At 41.5% G+C, this 24,388-nt stretch overlaps 1 protein-coding gene and 1 non-coding gene across 3 annotated transcripts in view; both read right to left on the bottom strand.

Annotated features, from left to right (window-relative positions):
• MBD2 (methyl-CpG binding domain protein 2) overlaps positions 1-23,074 on the bottom strand; it is a 69,647-nt gene extending 46,573 nt beyond the window's left edge. Inside the window, exons 1-3 of one of the 2 annotated variants that reach the window (XM_030810403.1) lie at positions 22,304-22,949; positions 4,037-4,196; positions 1,715-2,140 (exon numbers count right to left, since the gene is read on the bottom strand). In XM_030810403.1, the coding sequence (XP_030666263.1) occupies positions 1,934-2,140; positions 4,037-4,196; positions 22,304-22,845 (909 nt within the window). In that variant the 5' untranslated portion in view covers positions 22,846-22,949 and the 3' untranslated portion in view covers positions 1,715-1,933. Of the gene's footprint in view, positions 1-1,714; positions 2,141-4,036; positions 4,197-22,303 lie in introns of those variants that run through there. The other variant, XM_030810402.1, reaches the window with a different exon arrangement.
• LOC115834961 lies at positions 20,547-20,675 on the bottom strand. The gene has a single exon (XR_004029943.1). It is a non-coding gene; the product is annotated as a small nucleolar RNA SNORA30/SNORA37 family (small nucleolar RNA).
• Positions 23,075-24,388: the final 1,314 nt, after the last annotated feature.

Raw genomic sequence — 24,388 nt, 5'->3', positions numbered from 1 at the left:
AGTGAGCCGAGATCACGCCACTGCACTCCAGCCTGGGCAACAGAGCGAGACTCTGTCTCTAAAAAAAAAAAAAAAAAAAAAAAAAAAAAAAAATATTGAGTTATTCAGTCAGACTAGCCACATGTCAAGCACTCAACAGCCACCTGTGGCTGAAAAGAGTCCCGCCATCATAGAATGTTCCCCTGGATATGCTGCTCTGTAACTTTTTCCCTTTAAAGTCTGAGAAACCTGCTCATGACTTCAAATATAAACTGTGCTGATGACTTCCAAATCTTTCTCTAGTCTTTTTCCATTAACCTAATGGAATATCTTCAGTAACCTTCTTGATTTCCAACAATGTCAGTTGAAGAGATGGAGGTGGTGGTTGGAAACAATTATGGCAGTCAAGAAAATCAATAAGGTATAATGTAATCAAGAATGGAATCGATTTTCAGGGTAAGGTTAAGATTGAGTTTGAGAAATCTAAATAGGTACTGTAAAAATAGTAGTAGAGATTAAAAACAATGCCCACTTCACCCTACCCACCCATCCTAAAAGAATTAAAAACCACTCTGAAGAGTTCTTAAAAAGATATCTTTCTGGCCGGGCATGGTGGCTCACGCCTGTAATCCCAACACTTTGGGAGGCCGAGGAGGGCAGATCACGAGGTCAGGACATCAAGACCATCCTGGCTAACATGGTGAAACCCCATCTCTACTAAAAATACAAAAAAATTGGCCGGGCGTGGTGGCGGGCGCCTGTAGTCCCAGCTACTCGGGAGGCTGAGGCAGGAGAATGGAGTGAACCTGGGAGGCGGAGCTTGCAGTGAGCCGAGATGGCGCCATTGCACTCCAGCCTGGGCAACAGAGCGAGACTCCATCTCAAAAAAAAAAAAAAAAAAAAAAAAAAAAAAAAAGACATCTTTCCAATCACACTGAAAGATATTATTCATCACCAGTAATTCAACTCCGATATTGAAAACATGTTAAAATCATAGCTTATAATTACTTAATGTAAATTATAATGTAGCCTGTTTCAAAGTTTATTTTGTCAATTAAAGCTCTAATTCTTTCAAGATAAGAGTTTAAAAACAAAACATGTTGGGCGTGGTGTCTCACGCCTGTAATCCCAGCACTTTGAGAGGCCAAGGTGGGCGGATCACCTGAGGTCAGGAGTTCGAGACCAGCCTGGCCAACATGACGAAACCCCGTATCTACTAAAAATACAAAAATTAGCTAGGCGTGGTGGTGGGTGCCTGTAATCCCAGCTACTCGGGAGGCTGAGGAAGAGACAATCGCTTGAACTTGGGAGGCGGAGGTTGCGGTGAGCCAAAATCATCCCACTGCACTCCAGCCTGGGCGACAGAGCGAGATTCTTGTCTCAAAACAAAACAAAACAAACACAGTAATGTACTGAAGCCAGATTCACAACCACAAAGCAAAACATTACCTCAGATTTCTATTAATTACTTTAAAGCTCTTAGCTTTCTTTACACTGTACTATCATAAAAAAGACATAATACAGTTATTACTTAACTAGCCACAAATACATTTTCTGCTTTATAGAGCTACCCAACATGTTGTTGGTGTTACTTTCCAAGAGAACTTATTTTTTAAAATGCAAAACTCCACTTTCTGACCATTTAAATAAAATCAGATGCAAAAAAAAGACCATGCCTCCAAAAATTCAGGCAGAAACCTTCAGAAAACAATGAAAATGAAAGGTATTTCCAAAATAATGGACGGTATATTAATTTATTTATTTAATAAACATTTATTACCACTATACACTTCTAGAATGAGGTGGATGGTAAATCAAATAAACATAAAGCAATATTAAGTACCTACCGTGTGCAAAAGCAAAAAAAGACATGGTCCCTGCCCTCATGGAGCTCACAATCTAGCTGAAGCAGACAAACAAGTCACAAATACAATGGCAAAGCACCAGGGAAGCATTATGGAGTAAAGGATTGGTTCAGCCTGGAGTATGCAGGGCAGGCTTCCCAGAGATGGAGACAATGGAGCTGGGTCTTGGATGAGTAGGAGTTCGCCAGATGAAGGGGAAGGGGGTAAGCACATTCCAAGCAGAGCAAACAGCGTATGAGCAAGCAGAGTCTTGAAAGCGCATGCCATGGTGCAGGACGATGAGTGTTCCAGCGCAGCTAGAGCAGAAAGGTGCACACAAACTGAAGAGACGAATTAGTGTTTGGTTTTTGATGAAACGTAAGTGTCAGAAAATAAATCTTCACATTACACTTAACGTAACTAAACTGTGGTTCTGGTAACACTACAGTAATCTGAAATACTCTTCATTTCATAAATACTGAAGCCCCTTTTATATGTACCCAGCACTGTGTTTTAAAATGGCAATTTTAGAAAAATAAACCTGAATTTTCCTCTGTGCATTTAAGAAGCAAAGTAACCCCAGAATAAAGGTTTCCTGAAGCTGAAATCACAGTGATTTACACACACACAGGGTCCTAACTTTTGCTAACTTGGGCTCCCTCTACTGCTATTCTTACCTTTCTTAACACCTTCATAATGACCAACTCAAATCCACCCCATAGTTAAGCAATACAGAGGCAATTTAGCCTTCTCTTCCCATTCTGCCTCTCTAAACAAAGGACCTGCCAATGTCCCTATGAAAACCAATGCGAGGTATGATATAAAGAAACAATGCATTTTGACCTCTGCATCAATGATCAGAAATTATATTACTGTAAACTGCACAAATTGAGTGAAGACAGGTATGAAGCAGAGACCCCATGCCCCTCAGAAAATGTAAAATGACAAGAGGGAAGAGAGCTCAGGTCAGAAAGTTTCCAACTCAGGCCACCAGGCAACACTATTCACCAAGGTGGCTTGGTGCTCAGGAAGGGGGTGGCTTAGGGAAAGGGCAGTGTGGAAAGCAAAGGAATTAACATGGGTCAAATTTACTTTGCTAGATGTTCTATATAAATTCCCATTTACTCCTCACAACAATGCTAAGGGAAAATTTTCTTACTTTAATTTTACCAATGAGAAACCGAAGGCCCTTGGAGCCTAAGAAAGTTTCTCCTGACTGCATCAGCTAATAAGTAGCAGAGCCAGTTCACCAAGCCATGCGTTCCTGGGTCCAAAGCGCTTCTTACTCCACTATACTGCCAATGGGTTCCTAAAATGAACACACACTCCCAAGGGACTTACGGGGTTACATCAGTCACATCTTAAGAAAGAGAGCCCCTACTTCTCCCTCCACTATTTTCACTGTCAGTGTGAAGACAATGGTGGTGGCAATACCCATACACAGAGATCCCTGAAGTTTAGAGGAAGAAAAACTAAGAAAAAATAGTCACATATGTTTAGGTGTCCCCAGGGAAAAAGCAGCTTTCTTTGTAAAGATATTGGGTCCTTTAATACAATTAAATTAGTACAGGCTTAAGTATCTCTCATCTGAAATGCCTGGGACCAGAAGAGTTTCAGATTTCAGATATTTTTCAGATTTGGAATGTTCAAACTGTATCATAATTCAAATAAGATTTGCTTAAATTGCTATACAATAAACTATCAACCAAACAGCTTGATAAAACTAAGCGCTAATGGAAAAATATCCAAACACAGAATTAGAATATTATTCCAGAAAGTCATTATCCTCAACATCATCAAAGGTCAAAAAAACACTGCCCTTTCTCAAAACCTGAACCTGAAAATCAATACGTAATTATAAACTATGGGGCGAAGATACCTGACACATTAAAATTTTGCCACTTTTTGGACAACAGGAACTATTTTGAGGGAAGAAGAAAAAAGCAGACAATTAACACCAAAGAAACCTTTTGTAAACAGCCCCAGTGGGTCAGAAAAGTGTGATGTTCACTGACCTAGAGAGATAATGAAATGCGGTTTTCTACTGTGCACAATTTACTTATGCTCTCTCTTGCTGGGACAGGGTGGGCAGGGTACGGGGACATGCATGGGACATTTGGACAACCAAAATTCCAGTGACTTAATTATGATGTGAGATACTTTTTGGAGAGCTTTCGAAGTAGCATATACATGCAGTAAGTAAATTAACCAACCTTATTTTGATTGAGAGGATCGTTTCGCAGTCTCTGTTTGTTCTTCTGTAATTTACTAGGCATCATCTTTCCAGTTCTGAAGTCAAAACTGCTGAGATCAACAGTATTTCCCAGGTACCTTGCCAACTGAGGCTTGCTTCTGAACTTCTTACCACTTGGACTAAAAGAAAGATAAGGTTAATTGAACAAAAGGCAACAATGTTTACTCTAGGTCTCTACATAAGCGTTTTCTTCATGTCTTCCCCTACCCTCAGTTGATACTCCATTCTAATTTTACATATTTTTAAAGAAATGTTAAAGTTTTGCTAGGCCCGGTGGCTCATGCCTATAATCCCAGACTTTGGGAGGCAGAGGCGGGTGGATCACCTGAGGTCAGGAGTTCAAGACCAGTCTGGACAACATGGTAAAACCCCGTCTCTGCTAAAAACAAAAAAAAAAAATACAAAAAATACAAAAAATTAGCCGGGCGTGGTGGTGGGCGCCTGTAATCCCAGCTATTCGGGAAGCTGAGGCAGGTGAATCGCTTGAACCCAGGAGGCGGAGGTTGCAGTGAGCCAAGACCGCGCCACTGTACTCCAGCCTGGGCAACAAGAGCAAAACTCTATCTCAAAAAAAAAAAAAAAAGTTAAAGTTTTACAGGGAACTCCATAACTTCCCTGTAAGAAAAAAATCACGTCACCTAATATAACGCTCCCCTAGGTAGTCCACTGGAATACATAACATGTTGCCACAGCCTATCCCATTGGTCACTCAGCAACTACTGCAAGAACCTAAATCCAAACTTCATGCACAGTGTAACAGGCATACTAAAAATGTCTTCAATCTCACAAACTTCCTTTCCTAATTGATTTTGAAATGCTTTTTTTCCCCTGCAAGTATTACATATACAACTATGCCAGCAATCAGAAAAAACTTGAGAACAAATTCTTCTGAAGTCAGCAACCCTTGTTTAAAACACACACATACACACACACACACACACAAATATGTGGAATCTATGTGATATCTGAGCTACCAATTTGGGCTCGTAACACTCACAATAAAAAAATTCTTAAATCTTGACAATATTTAAATGCTCTCTAACACTACTAAAATGAGAAAACTAGAGCAAATATTTGTGAAGGTGCTTGTACAATGCTGACATGAGTTTTGTTAGCCAAACTCCTCACTTAGGGAAGCATATGAAGAACAATTTACTTCTTGTAAGTAATACTGCCAAAGCTGGAAAGTTACAAAAGTGCCAGAATTATGCGCAGGACTAGTCTTTCCTAAAAAATTTTTTTCCTGTGTGGCATTAATCTGTAAGAAATGTATAGGAATAATGCCCCAAAGTGTTACCTAATAAATTTTCTGAACAAAATAAATGTGCTAGAACAAAGTCAGTGTGATATGTCACAAGAAAATTGTGAGAATTCTAGAATACTTCTCAAGGAAGCCAATGTGTCACATTTAGAACTTAACCTTGCACCAAGTGACCACAATAAAAGAAAAATAACTCATAAGAAGATAAAAGGAAAAAGGCTGAGAAACCAAGCAATAAATATTCTCTTGGAACAATAAAACTTCTATCTGGGTCAAATCCACAGCAATACACCCCTGACTTGTCACAAACTCTTTGGTATTCTGTCCCAACACACTTCAAGACAACTGAAGATCCTATCAACATTCTTTTTCCACAACCACATGACTTAAGTATTCGTGAAACACAATTCAAGGTATAGAGTTCAGCAGGCAGATGAAAATAACAACCAGTAACAACAAGAACAATACAAGAAAGCACCAGAGGAAAGAGTACAGGATTCTACACAAGCACAGCTCAACTCCAACTCTAACCTAGATTTCCAGATTACTCGGTAACACAAAATAAAATAGCAAGTCACTCACAATATTGTCCGAAACTTGAATCATCTCTGCCCACCACACAGTTCCACCCCAAAACCTGATCTTCTATATTCCACACCAGTGTCAGCAGCGCTGCTGTCCACTTAGTACTTCATTCTCCAAGCTAGAAGGCCACATCACGATCCTTCAGCGCCCCCATGTCTCGGCCACACATCCAGTACCAAGTTCTAAATGTTCAAGCTCCTCAATGTTGACAAAAAAGCTTCACCTCCTTAATAAGCCATCGAAAGCTTTATATATTTTTTCCCAGTCTGTTATATATTTTTTCCCAGACTCTTTTCCCACCAGCCTTGGTAGCCTACATTCCAAACTCTAAATCACCAAAATATGCCATATACCTTTGAATCTTCTAGTCATGTCTTTCCAGATGGAAGGATGAGCACAGCAACATCCTGCCCATCAAAAAGCTATTAAATCCTCCAAGCCCGGCTAAAATATCCTCCACCTCAACTAGGAAGTCTTCTGGGATTCTTCAATTCAAGTTAGAAATAATCTACTACCACTCAAAATTCTATTTTCATTACAATAATTCCTATATATTTCCTTGCTGAGTCAAACAATGCCACTCTTAAACTTCAAACACCATTATAGGCTAGCAATGAACAAGGTAACTTTCTGAGAGCAAAAAACCTTATCAGTTCAATACTAAAGGATGTAGTTTTCATTTGCAGACACAATGGGATAAATATTATTGTTTATTTAAAAGTTATATGGCAAAGAATTTTTAAAACTAAGCTAGAAAACATTTTCATGATTAATGTGTTTTACCACATAAGAAATAAAGTATTACTAATGACCTAAATTAATATGAAAAATTAGTAAGATTACTCTGCTATTATGTCACTTATAAAATGCTGCAATAGCCAGGCACGGTGGCTCACGCCTGTAATCCCAGCACTTTGGGAGGCCAAGGCAGGCAGATCACCTGAGTTCGGGAATTTGCGACCAGCCTGACCAACATGGAGAAAACCCATCTGTACTAAAAATACAAAATTAGCCAGGCGTTGTGGCGCATGCCTCTAACCCCAGCTACTCGGGAGGCTGAGGCAGGAGAATCGCTTGAACCCAGGAGACAGAGGTTGCGGTGAGCCAAGATGGCGCCACTACACTCCAGCCTGAGCAACGAGCAAAACTCTGTCTCAATAAAATAAAATAAAATGACAATTCTCAATCAGCTATCCCTCAAATAGATCTCTTTAGTGCAATAAAAAACAGCTCAAGAGTAGACACCTTATTTCAACAGATTCATTTTCCAGAAGATGAAATATTCAGGCAGTAACTCTTACCAAAGAGATCAGCACACTGTTTTTAGCTTACGGCTTAGAGACAAATAGGAAGCTATTTATGAGGGAATCAATTGACAAACCTCACAAATTAAACATGCAATAAGTAGTTCCTTATCTTAAAGTTGAAATGTCAGTTATCCACTGCAGCTGAAAACATAATAGAGCCTCACTACAATGTTCCTCTACAGAACAAAACTCATTAGAGATCAGTTCATTTTAGATCTCTCCCCCAAATCAAGATAATTTGAACTCAATTAAAAGGCTATGCTCATGAAATGTGATCACTTAGGTTTATCATCTAGATTAGCAGTTTAACACAGCTTCATATTATTTCTATTGTTTATTGATTTTAAAAATGAAATGGGGGGCCAGGCATGGTGGCTCACACCTGTAATCCCAGCACTTTGGGAGGCCAAGGAGGGCGGATTGCCTGAGCTCAGGAGTTTGAGACCAGCCTGAGCAACACGGTGAAACCCCGTCTCTAATAAAATACAAAACATTAGCCCAGTGTGGCGGCGTGCGCCCATAATCCCAGCTACTTGGGGAGGCTGAGGCAGTAGAATTGATTGAACCTGGGAGGCGGAGGTTGCAGTGAGCTGAGATTGTGCCACTGCACTCCAGCCTGGGCAACACAGTGAGACTCCATCTCCAAAAAAAAAAAGAAATGGAAGGTATTTATTATAAACAAAAAGGCTAGACATCCTCTACTAATAAACTAAGTTAGCAATGAAGGAAAAAAGGTAGAAGTTTTAACTATTAGCATATCCAAAAGAAAGCTGGAATATTCACTAGTAACCAGTAAATTCTTATTCATAATGAATAACCATTTCCTATTTTACAGATGGAATTCTATGAAACATCTGTATTGGATAGCTACAAGTATCTATCATACATACTGCTGCCTTCAGAGAACAGTAGTACAAGCCATTTTCTTCTCCGTAACTGCTACAGTCTGTGTGTGGTGCTTTGAGGAAAGTCAACCTGGCTGCCCCAGGGGATTTTAGGCCAGAGACCTTACTCTTCAGGAGGTGAACGCAAACACGGAGGAGGGCAAGGCCCAAGGGAATGGTTAAGTAGGAATTCTGCCCATGAGATGAGATACAGACCAGCTGTACAGGAGCAAACTGACCCTGGGAGAGGCAAACTGAGGAAATAAATGCTAAATGAACAAAAAGACTGTCACCTAAGTTCTAGTCTTACCCAAAGTGATTAAGTTTAATCACCTGTCTACCCTCGATAATGGCTGCTGTAGGTCCTGGTCTCAGAAACACCAAGACTTACAGTGACTAAGCTTTTATTTTAAAAGCATCAATTCGTAACTTAGGGAAGTTCAAAACCTGTTTAACTCTAGAAGACTGAGTGAAGAATATTAGTCATTTTCAGTTTTCTCTGCCCATTATGATTACTTCTAATCCCAGTAATGAAATACTATTTCACTTTCAACCACAAAAAAAAATTCCCTATCAACTGCCCCCTAGATATGCCATTCCTGAACTGTGATCACACCTTTAACAACTTCTACCCACTATTTAAATAAACTCTGAAAAAAGCCCTGAAGAAATATACTAATTAAATGAAAATCAAAACATGAATTGTATTTTTCCAGTTCACATAAGAACATTTCATCACTTAAAAATAAAAATAAAATAACAAAAAAAGTAATTGAAACCAGAAATACTCAGATTACGCTCACTTTAATTTAGTGGTACTCACATTTTGTCGCACTGTGAACTTACTTGTAATTACCATTACCTGAGCTAGACAACTATAATATGCCCTGCCAGTCTATGACATAAAATTACATCTCCAGAAGACCTGCTGCCTGCATGTGAAACTGTACTCTGAAACCACCGCTCTAATATAGCAGAAGATACCTTGTTTCTTTGATAACATGGATAATCATAATGTTCAGTCAAACCATTATGAGGAGACCAGGGCTCTAAATAAACACAAGTCTATTTTCAAATCAGTTTCTAACATGATGGGGGTAGCAGTCACCAGAGTGGAATAAGATGAAATGGCCTGTGAGTGACAAGGGGTGTCAGAGATGGCAGATGGCTAGCTAGATAGCTAAACAGCATGTTCAGAGGCACATCGCTTCCCATCAGTATCAGGAAATACTTTATGGGGAATAATAAAAATCTCCACACTAAAAATTCTGTAAGCTACAGCACTGGAAATGTTGAGACTAAAAGAAACATCAACTTTCTATTGTTTTAAATCTCTTTAAATGTTAACGCTTACTTCTCACTTACAACAGTAAGTATTCAAAGAAACATTTCCCTAACTTTAAATAACAATTTTCTTCAGAAATCAAACTTCATCTGAGACTAAAAACATGAAATTAGAATTACTGTTTTGTACTTAGATACAAAACAATCAGAAACCCACCAAATTAAAAGAATGTATATCATTGCTATATGCACACACACACTCATACACGAGAAAAATATACCTAAGTCAGCTCCCCGCACCTCCTTAACTCCTTTCCCCTTAATCTTTAAATGTAGGCCTTTCCTACAATGCACCATCCTCAGTACTCCTCTACAGCTTGTCCCTGATAGATTTTATCTGCTCTTATTTTATTCGGATCTCCCATGTCTGATTACTTTCTAAGTGATCACCTTCAAACACAGCCTTCCTTTCCATTGCCACTGCCCAAATCAAGTCTGCATCACCTCAGGTCTAAATCACCATGATAAGCTAACTTTGCTAGTCTCTTTGCATTCTACACTATCCACATAGCCCTTCCTAAAACACCACTTTGACAACAGCTCTGGCTTAACAGCCTTCAGTGGACTTTTACCCCATAAGCAAAAAAGCCAAACATCTTAGGCTTGCATTTTAGATCCTTTTTCCTATGGCCTCCTCTTTTTTTTTTTGAGACGGAGTCTCGCACTGTAGCCCGGGCTGGAGTGCAGTGGCACAATCTCAGCTCACTGTAACCTCCACCTCCTGGCTTCAAGCGATTCTCCTGCCTCAGCCTCCCAAGTAGCTGGGATTACAGGCACCCGCCACCAAACCCAGCTAATTTTTTGTATTTTTAGTAGAGACGGGGTTTCACTATGTTGGTCCTATGGCCTCCTCTTAACCTTCAACCCTACTTTCCACTCTTATCTAGTGACCTTTGCTCCAGCCATATTGGTTTAATCACTCTATTCTGAATAGTCTAAATGGCTTCTACAGTTCTTTGCAAGCACCACGTCTTTTACTTGGTCCATAATGCGTGATGCTACCCCTAGTCTCCAAGAGCCCAGAAATACCAATCCACCTTATATACTACCTCTTCCACAAAGCCTTCACAGAACCCAGTAACAGGAATTCTCTTTCCTCTGAACCCATATAGTAATTATTGCTTATGTTAGGCAAATAATCATGAACTGCCTGTTGGCCTCGTTCTAGCTTTGAAACACTGAGTTCTGCACTGGTAGAAATTTTCACAAGTTAAATCTTCTCAAATAGCATATTGAATACTTATTTATGAATGAACTTACTTGACGTCACATTTGCTTCAAATAATGAAGGTTGGGTTAGGAGTAGTAAATTGGGATAGAGATGAAATAAGATTGACTATGTGTTGACACATTGTTTAAGCTGGGTAGTTCCCATTACTTTTGTATGTATGTATGAAAATTTCTCTATTTTGTTAAACATTAAGTATGCTAGCTGAAGATTTCCCCCCAAAATAGGAAAGCTTTAAAAAAAAAATATCAAGACTCTGGGCAAGTCAATTTGAGCATTAAAGAATTTGCTGGTCAGGCAAAGTGTCTCACACCTGTAATTCTAGTACTTTGGGAAGCCGAGGCGGGCAGATCACTTAAGCCAGGAGTTCAAGACAAACCTGGGCAAAAAACGCGAAACTCAGTCTCTACAAAAAAACACAAAAATTAGCCGAGCATGGTGGCACATGCCTGTAGTCCCAGCTACTCAGGAGGCTGAGGTGAGAGGATTGCTTGAGCCTGGGAGTTTGAAGCTGCAGGGAGCCATGATCTCATCACTGCACTCCAGCCTGGGCAACAGAGCAAGACCCTGTCTCAAAAAAAAAAAAAAAAATTCCTTGGCAGTGGGGATGGGTGGGGAAGGATTACGGGGGCAGGGTGGGATTATTTTTAAAGTATAAGGAAAAAATTTATTAGAGTAAATTACTATAGCTAATAGTATTATCTCTATTTCACGGATCCCTAAGCCCTAGCTCTGGCCACTGACCGTGGCCCATTAAGAACCAGGAGGTACAGCAGGAGACGAGCATTACGGCCTGAGCTCTGCCTCGTGTCAGATCAGTGGCAGCTTCAGATTCTCACAAGAGCATGAACCCTACTGTGAACTGTACATGCGAGGGATCTAGGTTGCGTGCTCCTTATGAGAATCTAACTAATGCCTGATGATCAGAGGTGGATCAGTTTCATCTCAAAACCATTCGGGATCCATGGAAAAACCGTCTTCCATGAACTCAGTCCCTGGTGCCGAAAAAGCTGGGGACCACTGCTCTGTATCATGTTTAAAAAATTAAAGACCAGGGTGTGCCACTAAAATGTGAAAAATGAATATATGTAGAATTCTACCTAGTCTCATCCTTAAGGCATTTGCTTTCTGAGAAAGGAAAAAAGAAAAATACTGGTTATTTTGGTTGAATTGGGGACTAGACACTGCTATGACACTGTCAGAAATCAAGTATATTTGGGAATTATTTCAAAATATAACTAGGGGGAACAGAGTGAATACAGACAAAACAAGACTGGCCAGGAGCTGGTAACTGTTGAAACTGGATGACTATATAGGGATTCATTATACTTTTCCATCTATTTTTGCCTATGTCTGAACTTTTCCATAATTAAAAGTGTGTGTATGTAGGTATATGTGTGTGTATACACATATATATCCTTACACATATATCTTACATACATACATACACACGTATTAATATCTACTTAGACAAATATGCCGAAAAACCAGACTAGAAGCTACTACGTCAAAATTAACAGTGGTTCTCTTTTCTTTCTTTCTTTTTTTTTTTTTTTTTTTTTTTTTAACAACAAACATTGCCTGATAAAACAGTAGTTCTCTTTGGGACTATAATAATGACTGTCATTACTTCACTATACTCTTCTATATTTTCCCAACTTTCCCACTGAGCAGGGAATGTATAACCCATACATATTATACATATATATATATATATATATATAAATTTTTTTTTTTTTTTTTTTAGAGACAGGGTCTCACTCTGTTGCCCAGGTTGGAGTGGTGTGGAGCAATTGTGGCTCACTACAGCCTTGAACTCCTCGACTGAAGGAATCCTCCCACCTCAGCCTCCAGAGTAGCTGGGAGTACAGGCTCAGGCCAACATGCCCAGCTAATTTTTAAAAATCTTTTGTAGGGACAAGAGTCTCATTATGTTAGCCAGGCTGGTCTCAAACTCCTGTCTTCAAGTGATCCTCCTGCTTCAGCCTCCCAAAGTGCTGGGATTACAGGTATGTGCCAGCATACCTGACATATGCATAATATTTTTTTAAAACTCTGAGGAACCTTTATAACCTAAGGTCTGCCCTAATCACATTTCGGAATACAACAAAATACAGTAAACCTTCACATAATTACCAAGCACCCGCTTCTATTTCTGTTGGCTAACTAAACGAAGAGAAAGGAGCTAACATTTTACTGATGCACTAACCACCTACACATGGCAAGCACATTTAATCTCAAAAAATTTCCACGAGGTAGAATTCTTTCGTTTTTTTTTTTTTAGACGGAGTCTCGCTCTGTCGCCCAGACTGGAGTGCAGTGGTGCGACCTCGGCTCACTGCAAGCTCCACCTCCCCAGTTCACGCCGTTCTCCTGCCTCAGCCTCCCTAGCAGCTGGGACGACAGGCACCAGCCAACAAGCCCAGCTAATTTTTTGTATTTCTTAGTAGAAATGGGGTTTCACGGTATTAGCCAGGATGGTCGCGATCTCCTGACCTCGTGATCCACCCGCCTCAGCCTACCAAAGTGCTTGGATTACAGGGGTGAGCCACTGCACCCGGCCTCCATGAGGTAGAATTCTTACACTAGATTTATAGTTGAGGAAACAAAAGCTTACAAAAACTTATCCATCCAAGATTAACACAGTAAAGCAAGATACAAGCCCCGATCTTCTGACTCAAAAGTCTCCATTGTTTATTCTAAACCGGGACAACCAAAGTGTGGTCTGTGTGCAAACTTACTGGTCCTCAAATAAGTCCGCAAGTGTAGAGAAACCATTTGAAAACTGTCATGGTAATTTGACAGGGTAAGTTTATGTGACTCAGGAATCTGGTACTAAGAAGTTGCAACATGTTTTTTGTATGTCCACTTTTACTTCATTTTTCTCTTCTTTTTTAATACAGACCACTCTAACAAACGCTTCACATTTACAGCAAAACAAAAAATAAATTAGTTAAAACTACATAGAAACATAGCCTCCCAAGATGATACAAAAGCAATTTCTGAAGACAGACTTTTTTTTTTTTTTTTTTTTTTTGAGATGGAGCTCCCTCTGCTGCCAGGCTGGAGTGCAGCGGCGCGATCTCAGCTAGCTGCAATCTGCAATCTCCAACTCCCTGGTTCAAGCAATTCTCCCGCCTCAGCCTCCCAAGTAGCTGGGATTACAAACGCACATCACCACGCCCAGCTAATTTTTGTATTTTTAGTAGAGAAGGGGTTTCACCTTGTTGGTCAGGCTGGTCTCGATCTCCTGACCTCGTGATTTGCCTGCCTCGGCCTCCCAAAGTGCTGGGATTAAAGGCGTGAGCCACCAAGCCTGGCCTTTTTTTTTTTTTTTTTGAGACGGAGTTTCGCTCTTGTTGCCCAGGATGTAGTGCAATGGTGCAATCTCGGCTCACTGCAACCTCCACCTCCCAGGTTCAAGCAATTCTCCTGCCTCAGCCTCCTGAACAGCTGGGATTACAGGCACCTGCCACCACGCCCGGCTAATTTTTTCTTGTATTTCTTAGTAGAGATGGAGTTTTACCATGTTGGTTAGGCTGGTCTTGAACTCCTGACCTCAGGTGATCCACCCACCTCAGCCTCCCAAAGTGCTGGGATTACAGGCTTGAGCCACCGCACCCAGCCCTTGAAGATAGATTTTTTTCAAGCAAAATATAAAAGAATTTTAATATTAAAAATGAAACCAAAAGTCCTATAAATCATTTTAGACCTAAAAGCCTAGGTAATATATATACATTAACACCACATACACACAACTTTGAGGAAAAAAATTACATTTACTTCAGCTATTCAATATTTGTATACCTGATTTAGTGCAAGGCAGGATGCTGGTAACTGCAGGGGACACAAAACAGCCCCTATAAGGGCAGTCAGGCCTATGTATACAGCCAGATTAACCATACGTTTTTGGATTAATAGAGAAATGTATTTACTGTTTGCTTCACTTAGCAAAGATTTATCAAAAATGTTCCATATTATACCAGGGACTATGCTGGATAATGAAGATTCAAAAATGAATCAGACGCAGCTCCTGACACTGAGGAGGTTCAGAATCTCATGGGCGACAAAGACTTGCCAACTATTTCTTAAAGCAAATGTGGTAAGAGTTAACAGAATTATACTCAAATGCCATAGAAGTTTCCATTTCTGCTAGGGCACTCTAGGAAAGGCTTTTTAAAAGAGATGAATGCCTGTTAAAAAGAATTTTAAGGACATGCATCCTTGCTTATCTATGCATTCTTCCCGTGTAAAAATAACAAAGAAAAGAATATCAAGACACAGCATTCAAAAAAAAAAATCTTCAAAAGGGGATGATGGGCCAGGCGCAGTGGCTCATGCCTGTAATCTCAGCATTCACACACCTGTAATCTTAGCATTATGGGAGGTCAAAGCAGGTGGATCACCTGAGTTCAGGAGTTCGAGAGCAGCCTGGCCAACATGGTGAAATCCTGTCTACTAAAAATACAAAATTAGCCGCGCATGGATGGCACGTGCCTGTAATCCCAGCTACCTGGGAAGCTGAGGCAGGATAATCACTTGAATCCAGGAGGCAGAGGGTGCAGTGAGTGGAGATCACGCCACTGCACTCCAGCCTGGGCAACAAGAACGAAACTCCGTCTCAAAATAAAATAAAATAAAATAAAATATAAAAGGGGATGATGTTCTTCTTCCTCACATCTGTAAAACACTTGATTACTCCTGAGAAATGCTAAGTGTTCAATTTTAAAATCTAATTTTAAATTTTATTATTTATATTCACATAGAGTTTATGTACATCAAGTTCCCAAAATGAGTTTGAATTTGTATTATACTGAGAATGAAGACAGGATGAAATCATGAAATCTGCAGATATTATCCAAACTTCATTCTATTCTATATTTTTATTCTCCTTCCTTGGGAAGTTTTAGTTTTTAGAAGTTCTGATACAATTAAGTAAAACATCATATTACAAAATTTTCCTAATCGTTTCTCACTGGAAATGGCAAAGAACAATGAAAGGTCAATACATAAGAGCTGTAAGAGGCATTAAGATTCCCAGCCAAACACTACATCCAGCAAGAGTTTATGGTTTATTTTTAATTCATCATGCAAGTCTTGAGAAGATTTTAAACATGAGTAAAAAAGTTATGAATTTCTATGAGCCCCACTATAGAATCTAAAAAACAAAATCAAAAAAATCATCCCTTCCTTTAAAATTCCATTAAAACTAAATTATGAAAAAAATGACTATATCTCATTAATAAAATTTTTAGAAGCAATGTGAAAAAATCTACCAATTTCTGTTGGAGATTATTTTTAGAATGTATACGCATCAGTTCCTTTGAGCTATGTATTTCCTCTAATACAGGTATTGTGGGTGTTGTGGCAGGTGAGACTTTGCATGTCAGATTCTAAAAATCAGATGTAAGACAGACAGCAATGCTGCACCCTCACAAAAATTCCTTTGGCATCTCACAAAAAGATGTGATAGTACAGCTAAGGAAGATGTATCAGAGCACAATCTCCACCACACCTATGTCTTTCATTTCTGGATGCAGGCTTCAATCACACAACATCAAGAGAAACAACTTAAAGCAAGACAAACTTCCTATTATGCAATTAAGCTCTAAATAAATATTGGATTTCTTTCCTTTCTCCAACTAGAGATTTTTAAAAAATTGATCTGTAGGGTATATTTCAACTGTATCTCAAACCTCAATATCTGAGAAATAACAGGGTTAATCCTAGGTTGAACATTTATCAAAGAGAGAATATTTTTGAACAAATTGATCACTTTTATTACTGAGAACAATACTGCTTTAATTATGTGGATTTATTACATTTTTTTCCCCTCCAGGATTATTTAAAGCTGGAGAGTTATCCTTTGGTACAATAGCTTCACTACCAAATAGGATTTAAAATTTACCCTTTGACATCTTCAGGATACAAGTGTAATAGTAAATAATCACATTATTTTAATGGAACACTAAGCCCAATATAGTAGATTAGACATGGGGTGTTGCAATATTTGAGAATACAAGTAGGGATCTCTATGCCATGCAACAGAGCATAGTGGTTAGGAGTTCTGAGGTTAAACCACCAGCTTCAGGACTGTAACTTTGCACTTATTAGCTGCACAACCCCAAGCATGCTACTTCCCTTTGCTAACTTCCCATCTGTAAAATGGAGACAATTGTACCTACGTTTCATAGGGTTATAAGAATCCAATATGATAGGCCGGGCGCGGTGCCTCACGCCTGTAATCCCAGCACTTTCGGAGGGTGAGGCGGGCATATCTCAAGGTCAGGGTTCAAGACCAGCCTGACCGACATGGTGAAACTCTGCCTCTACTAAAAATACCAAAATTAGCCAGGTGTGGTCGTGTGCACCTGTAATCCCAGCTACTCAGAAGGCTGAGGTAGGAGAATTGCTTGACCCCAGGAGGTGGAGGTTGCAGTGAGCTGAGATTGTGCCATTGCACTCCAGCCTAGGTGACAAAGTAAGACTCTGTCTCAAAAAAAAGAAAAAAATCCAGTATGATAATTCATGTAAAGCATTTAGCAAAATACTACTAATAGCTGCCAAAATTCTGAGAGCTGTAACACAAATACACATAGAATTAAGGCACAGAAGACCCTACACTACTATACCCTACGTTACACAGTCAATGAAATTCAAATGACAATTTCTCACTGTGTCTGTGCACTATAAGCATCCTATTTACCATTTTCACTGTATCTCTAATATTCAAAATCCCAGAAAAAGGCTTTCTGCAGTACCTTCACATTGATGATGAAAATTAGAAACCACAAAATGCGTAGCCTTATTAATAAAATATCTCAAGCAATTTTATCCCAACACACCACCACAAGAACAGAAATAAAGCAAAAACTACAAACTCATTTTAAGGCTTGTTTTACAAAATGTTAGGTGGAATATCAATTGGTAAACCCTTATTTAGCATCTGAGTGTTCAGCATTGTGTCGAGGGGAAAGACAGCTGTGTGAGAAAGCCACAAGTTCTAAATAAATGAATATGACAGTTATACAAGGGACACCAAGTTTAACTACGTAGGAATTATGAGAAAGAGGACAATATCAGAAAAGGCTTTTTATTGAAAGCCAAGAAGACTTTAACACAAATATGTAAGAACTGTGACAATGGTCACACTGCTTACCTGGGTCCACTCAGTCAGTTTTCTAGAGGCTACGTGGAGGGTCCATTTATTTTTTGTTTGTTTTTAAAGGCAAACCAAGGTGAGGAGAGGAGCATGGTTGAACCTCAGTGATTCAGAATTCATGCTCTTGAAGCATCATACTAATCTTTAGCAACAAATGGCACACACACACACACACACACACATATATTTGAAACTGTGTCTCGCTCTGTCGCCCAGGCTGGAGTGCAGTGGCGTGATCTCAGCTCACTTCAAGCTCTGCCTCCCAGGTTCACGCTATTCTCCTGCCTCAGCCTCCCAAGTAGCTGGGACTACAGGCGTCTGCCACCACGCCTGGCTAATTTTTTTTGTATTTTTAGTAGAAACTGGGTTTCACCGTGTTAGCCAGAATGGTCTCGATCTCCTGACCTCGTGATCCACCCACCTTGGCCTCCCAAAGTGCTGAGATTACAGGCGTGAGCTACCGTGCCCGGCCTAGACTTGATTTTTTAAAAAAGGGCAAGAGGGGGCTACTAAAAGACTATGTGAGGAAGAAAATATTTCAAAAATATCAATCAGCAAGTGTTATGCAAGCAACTAGAAACGACAGGAGTCAAGTAGACAAGTTAGAAAGTTATTGTTCAAATAATGGGTTCAAATGATGGCAACAAACTTTTTCAGAAAATATACCAATGGATCCAATCAAACCACACCCTTTTAAACAAACACACTGGATGATAACATATGAACCGCCACAACACTATCAGTAATCCTGACAGAAGGCATAATTATATTGCTTAACTGGCAACTAGGGGCACGCCTTCCTATTAGAACTTGGCAATTTCAAAACAGCAGCCAAAAAACCTACTACCAAAATTTGAGGCTTTCTCGATGAGCTTAATTTCGGTCCAATTAATAAGTGCCTGCCACACCCTACATTAACAGGCACAGATTTGTTTAAATTAATCTCCCCAGGGGCAGGCTAATTCAGGGGTTAGTATTATTAGAATCTGTGTGAACAACTGGGTGCAGGTGTTCACATTACCAACAGGAGAATTAACTCAACCCACTTTTAGCAGATAGTGGGTGTTTGGTGAACTAATGGAATTTTTAAATATGGGGACACTAATATGTAAAGCAGTGACACTGTAATCTGAAAAATAATTTGTCTTCCTTTACAATAAGTGACTGCCATCATTCATCACAGAAAGCTACAGTCACAAGTCAAATTAACTACTGTATCACAATTATCATATTACGCTACATACACCTTACTGACTCAGAATGTAACGTTTCAGAAGAAAAATAAGACTGGTTGTTAACAATCCTGCAAAGTAACTGAACCTCTGTAGACAGTTAATAAACAGCAGACAATGCTCCTTTTGGCCCTGAACGAAACAGGTTTGGCACAAATCTGTTCAATGTGTCCTTTCGATTTTACATAAACAAATAAAAGGCAAATCATGCTGCAATGTCCCAGGAAAAGACTTTCATTTTAGAGAGTAATTACCACTATAGTGGCTTACGACTTGCCTTAAGATGAATTTGTTTAGAAAGTTTGTTTTAAATTGATCATATCGGGGCCGGGCGCGATGGCTCACGCCTGTAATCCCAGCACTTTGGGAGGCCAAGGTGGCGGATCACGAGGTCAGGAGATCGAGACCAACCTGGCTAACACGGTGAAACCCTGTCTCTACTAAAAGATACAAAAAATTAGCCGGGCATGGTGGCGGGCACCTGTAGTCCCAGCTACTTGGGAGGCTGAGGCAAGAGAATGGCAAGAACCCGGGAGGCAAAGCTTGTAGTGAGCCAAGATCACACCACTGCACTCCAGCCTGGGCGACAGAGCGAGACTCCATCTCGAAAAAAAAAAAAAAAAAAAAAAAGAAAAAAAAAAAACTTATTAAGTTTGTATTTAAAACTTTAATGGCCAGGCCTGGTGGCTCACACCTGTAATCTCAGCATTTTGGGAGGCCAAGGCAGGTGGATCACAAGGTCGGGAGTTCAACACCAGCCTGGCCAATATGGTGAAACCCCGTCTCTACTAAAAATACACAAATTAGCCGGGCACTGTGGCAGGCACCTGTAGTCCCAGCTACTTGGGAGGCTGAGGCAGAAGAATCACTTGAACCCGAGAGGCGGAGGATGCAGTGAGCCGAGATCGCACCACTGCACTCCAGCCTGGGCGACAGAGCGAGACTCCATCTCAAAAAAAAAAAATAAATTTAACATCAGAAAATTTACACAACATCCAAGAAAATGTTAAGTGGCCACAAATCCAAATGAGCACTACAACAATCTGACTTCTTGAAATAACTTTTCCAACTACAAAGAAAACCAACAAACAAAAAGCTTTGCAATACCCAGTTAGTCTGAACAAAAACATCATCCCAAAACCAAACAAACCATATCCCAGGAGAACTGCCACAGAGAGTAAAATTCAAAGTTCAAGATGTTCTACTGAGAATAGCCTAGTCATCTATTCCTCAAGGAGTTCAATCACAGATACAAAATAATCTTGTCAAATATAATTGCCTACAAGACATCAGCACATAGTTCACAGAAGGTTATGCAGACTGCCTGCTTAGAAAGAAAACAGAATGCTCTGTTAATGAAAGAATACTAGAAAATGAACAGTTGTGAACAGCACTAAATGAAACTAATGAACTTGAGAGAACTAATCTTTTTTCAACCACAGTAACTTTTTTTTTTAATCAGAAGAAATTGTCCCATTGAATGACAGCTGCCACTGGCACAGTCCCAGGGCAAGGATGCCAACAAAGGTTTTCTCTCAGCACCAGCTACCAAATCCTGGCCCCACAGCCTGAGGGAGGACCTATGAAAGTGCTCACAATAACTTTCTTACCATTAAATCAAATATTTAATGATGAGGAAATACAAACCAAGACTATCACACTTTTTCTTTTTTCTTTTTTTTTCTTTAAAGAGATGGGGTTTCACTCTACTGCCCAGGCACAATCATAGGTCACTGCAGCCTCGAACTCCTGGACTCAAGAGATTCTCTCGCCCCAGCCCCACGAGTAACTGGGACCACAGGCGATTACCACCTTCATATGTTTAAAATAAGTTCTCCATTTTATCTTATGAGGTTTCAAGATGAAGGTCCAGATCAAGTGGAAAACTAAGTTCTAATGAAACATCACTTTTGCTTTTTAGTTGAGGTGAAGTGAACTTACTACAACTACTCATCCATATATAGCAACCATCAGGAATGTGTTCGTATTTACATGCTGCACCAGCAGTGATCACATTCTTGTGTGTGCATATGTATGTATATATGTGTATGTACGTTTCTTTAACCTTTTCAATCTAGTTAAAAGTATTTTTAGTTCATAAGCATGGTATGTGTACAGACACATTTTCCCAGAACTACTTGAAGAGGACAGGAAATCCTTCATAACATTATTACTATAGCTAAATGACAATTGTCTCCAATACCCATATACATTCCCTGAAAAATGCTTCAATCAGTCCACAAACACGTATCTCCAAACTACTGAATACAAGTTTATATTATCTTCTATCAATAGCATGGCTTATTACAAAATTTAGTAAATGTGTATTAAGTCCAAGGATGTCAATTGCCATAGGCACTTTCTTGAGCTTACTGGGTCACACAAACTGAAGACATCAGCAGCATGACCACAGGATTGCAAGATCACATTAAGGTGAAAAACCTTGAATCATTTAGAACAGGATGTCTCAACCTCAGCACAGGTGACATTTTGAGCCAGATCATTCTTTGTTGTGGGAGCTTTCCTTTGTATTATCGAATATGTAGCAGCATCTCTGGCCTCTACCCACCAGATGCCAGTATCACACCCTCCCCAGGTGTGAGAACCGAAAATGTCTCCAGACATTGACAAATGTTCCCTGGGGAGCAAATTTTGGTCTAGGAGTCTCAAAACTTAGTACAGTGTGTCAGTTTCAAAAGAGTATATTCTGCAATACCAAGGAAGTTCCAGAAAAACTTCAGGCATTCCAAATAGCTGCTTTACACAAAACTTTCTTGGATGAAGTAAATGAAACCTTGTTACTGTAGATAGCTCATTCTTCCACATGTGCATGCTTAACACTTGTGATGATGAATCTGGGACAGGCTGGGACAGGAGCCAACAGTGACTGGGTTTTATAGTTTCGATGAATTACACCTCCTTTTAACCCTTCAGTGGACTAACCATCCCTGCCAGGCCAACCCTTTCTTCGCAAACCATCTTCCCCGACGCCTTCCACACAAGATGCCCTCCTGCGGGCCCTCACCTTTTGACACTGCCTCCCACCGCACTGGGGTCAACTCTCACCTAAGGGTTCCACCACCTTCCACCACCAAACCAGCCTGTCCCTGCCACATGCGCCCCGGGCCCCAGCGCTCATCCTGGCATCCCCTGCCCAGGCCCGCTCTTGACCCCTGACCCCGGCCTGACCCCGCCACCCCCCTCTCCGCCCCCAGGCAGGTACCTGAAGTAGTAGACATCGCTCTTGCCAGCACTTAGCCCAGATTTTCGGATCACTTCCTCCTTCTTCCATCCGGGGGGGAGGGCCGGGCAGTCCATCCTCTTCCCGCTCTCCGTGGCCCGGGGTCCCCTGGGCCCCGGCCCCGCGCTCCCCGACGGGAAAGGGACCGGCTCCCGCCGGGGGGCGCCGCCGCCACCGCTGCCGCCGCCGCCGCAGCCGCCGCCGTCGCCGCCAAGGCCGCTGCCGCCACTCGGGGGACGGCCGCGGCCCCGGCCCCGGCCCCGTCCCCGTCCCCGGCCACGGCCCCGGCCCCGGCCACGGCCACAGACGCCGCCGCCCCGGCCCGCCTGCTTCCACCGCCCCCGGCCACGGCCGCCGCCCCGAGCGCCTTCCCTGCGCACGCCGCTCACCGGGGACGGGGCGAGCGCGCTGCCCTGGCCCCCCTGCTCTATGGCGGAGTCGCCGCCAGCGCCGCTGCCGCCCGCCGCGCTCTCCCCCTCCTCCTGCTCCGGGCAGCAGCGGCCTCCCCCCGGGTGCGCGCGCATCCAGCCCCCTCCCCAGCCGGCGCTGCGCTTCTTCCGTAACCGAGCCCTTGGAATCCCGGAGACCCGCCCCGCCCGCAGCGCGGCGCGCGGGGGACGCGCGCAAGCATCATAGAGCGGGCGCGCACAGAGCGGCCCTCCTGCCCGGGGCGTGGCCCCGGCCACCGCCTCTTAGGTCCTCCAAGCGCTCTGGGCGGCCATCTTGTCTCCGCCTCCTCGGGGCCACGCCCCCTGCCGCGCTTTTCCGGCCCGGGCCCCCACTGGGCGCGCGGAGCCGGGAAGGTTGGCCGGGCTAGTCACCAGCTGGGGGTGTTATAGTGACTGTGGTCAGTTTGTTTCAAACGGGGTAACCTCCACCATTATGTGATTTTTACCTATTTTGCTTCCCAATTAATGAATAACAAGCAAAATAGATCTTATATTACATACTAACTCGGCTATTCATTTAAGGAGGTGATAGCCCCTTTTCCCGCCCCTCTGCACAAAGCTTGCAGGGGAGCTTATAATGAAGGAATGAAGCAAAGTGTCCCATTCGCTGAATACCAGTGCCCTCCTGAGCCTGGCTTCAGAGCCATTGACAGATTCTCCTGGAACTTTGTATGGAGGTAGGAAGGGAAATGATAACTTGGAATATGCCCATGTGTCAGATGGGGCTTACCTCTAGATTCTCCTTAGAATGATCAGAATCCCTAAATTCATCTAGAAATTTCCAGATGTCTTTGTCTAATACAAAAATCAGTGGCCTTTTATTTGGTAAATATTCCCTTATGTTGAAAGTCCAGCCTAACCTACTGTCACAGCCTTTAGGAAACTGTGGGATTCTTTTCGGTCTGCCAACTTGAATTTCAGAAATGCAATTTTCTGTAAGTTGTTGAACATTTATAGAAGTGTGCTATTGAAATTTAAGATAATATACTATGAAATGTTTGGAAGATTGAAAAATGTAAAGCACATGTTATCAGCCTGATGATAAGCTATCTTGGGTTTCTATGCTCATATGCCCTAAAAACTGAGGACCAAGTTTAACGTATAGAAAAAGTTGATTAATATAAAGCAACAAAAATCTAAAATTAATTTGGTTTATCTTTGCAGTATATGCAAACATTAACTCATACACACAAACTTATCCGTCTCTAAACCTGACCTTAGTCTTCTTTTAATGTCCTTTAGTTGAAAGACACTAATTTATGGTTTCCTACAAGAAATTTAGAAATGTGAATCTAAAAAATCATCAAGAAATGAGTTCTGAGGAGAGAGATCAGTACTGGAGACATTCATTTAGAAGTCGTCTCTGGGCCAGGCGCGGTGGCTCACGCCTGTAATCCCTGTAATCCCAGCACTTTGGGAGGCCGAGGCGGTCAGGAGTTATAGACCATCCTGGCTAACTAGGTGAAACCCCGTCTCCACTAAAAATGCAGAAAATTGGTCGGGCGTGGTGGCGGGCGTCTGTAGTCCCAGCTGCTCCGGAGACTGACGCAGGAGAATGGCGTGAACCCCGGAGGCGGAGCTTGCAGTGAGCTGAGATCACACCGCTGCACTCCAGCCT

This window comes from Nomascus leucogenys, chromosome 4 (assembly GCF_006542625.1).
Source record: "Nomascus leucogenys isolate Asia chromosome 4, Asia_NLE_v1, whole genome shotgun sequence".
Taxonomy (NCBI): Eukaryota; Metazoa; Chordata; class Mammalia; order Primates; family Hylobatidae; genus Nomascus; species Nomascus leucogenys.
This window is presented reverse-complemented; position numbering and strand designations above follow the sequence as displayed.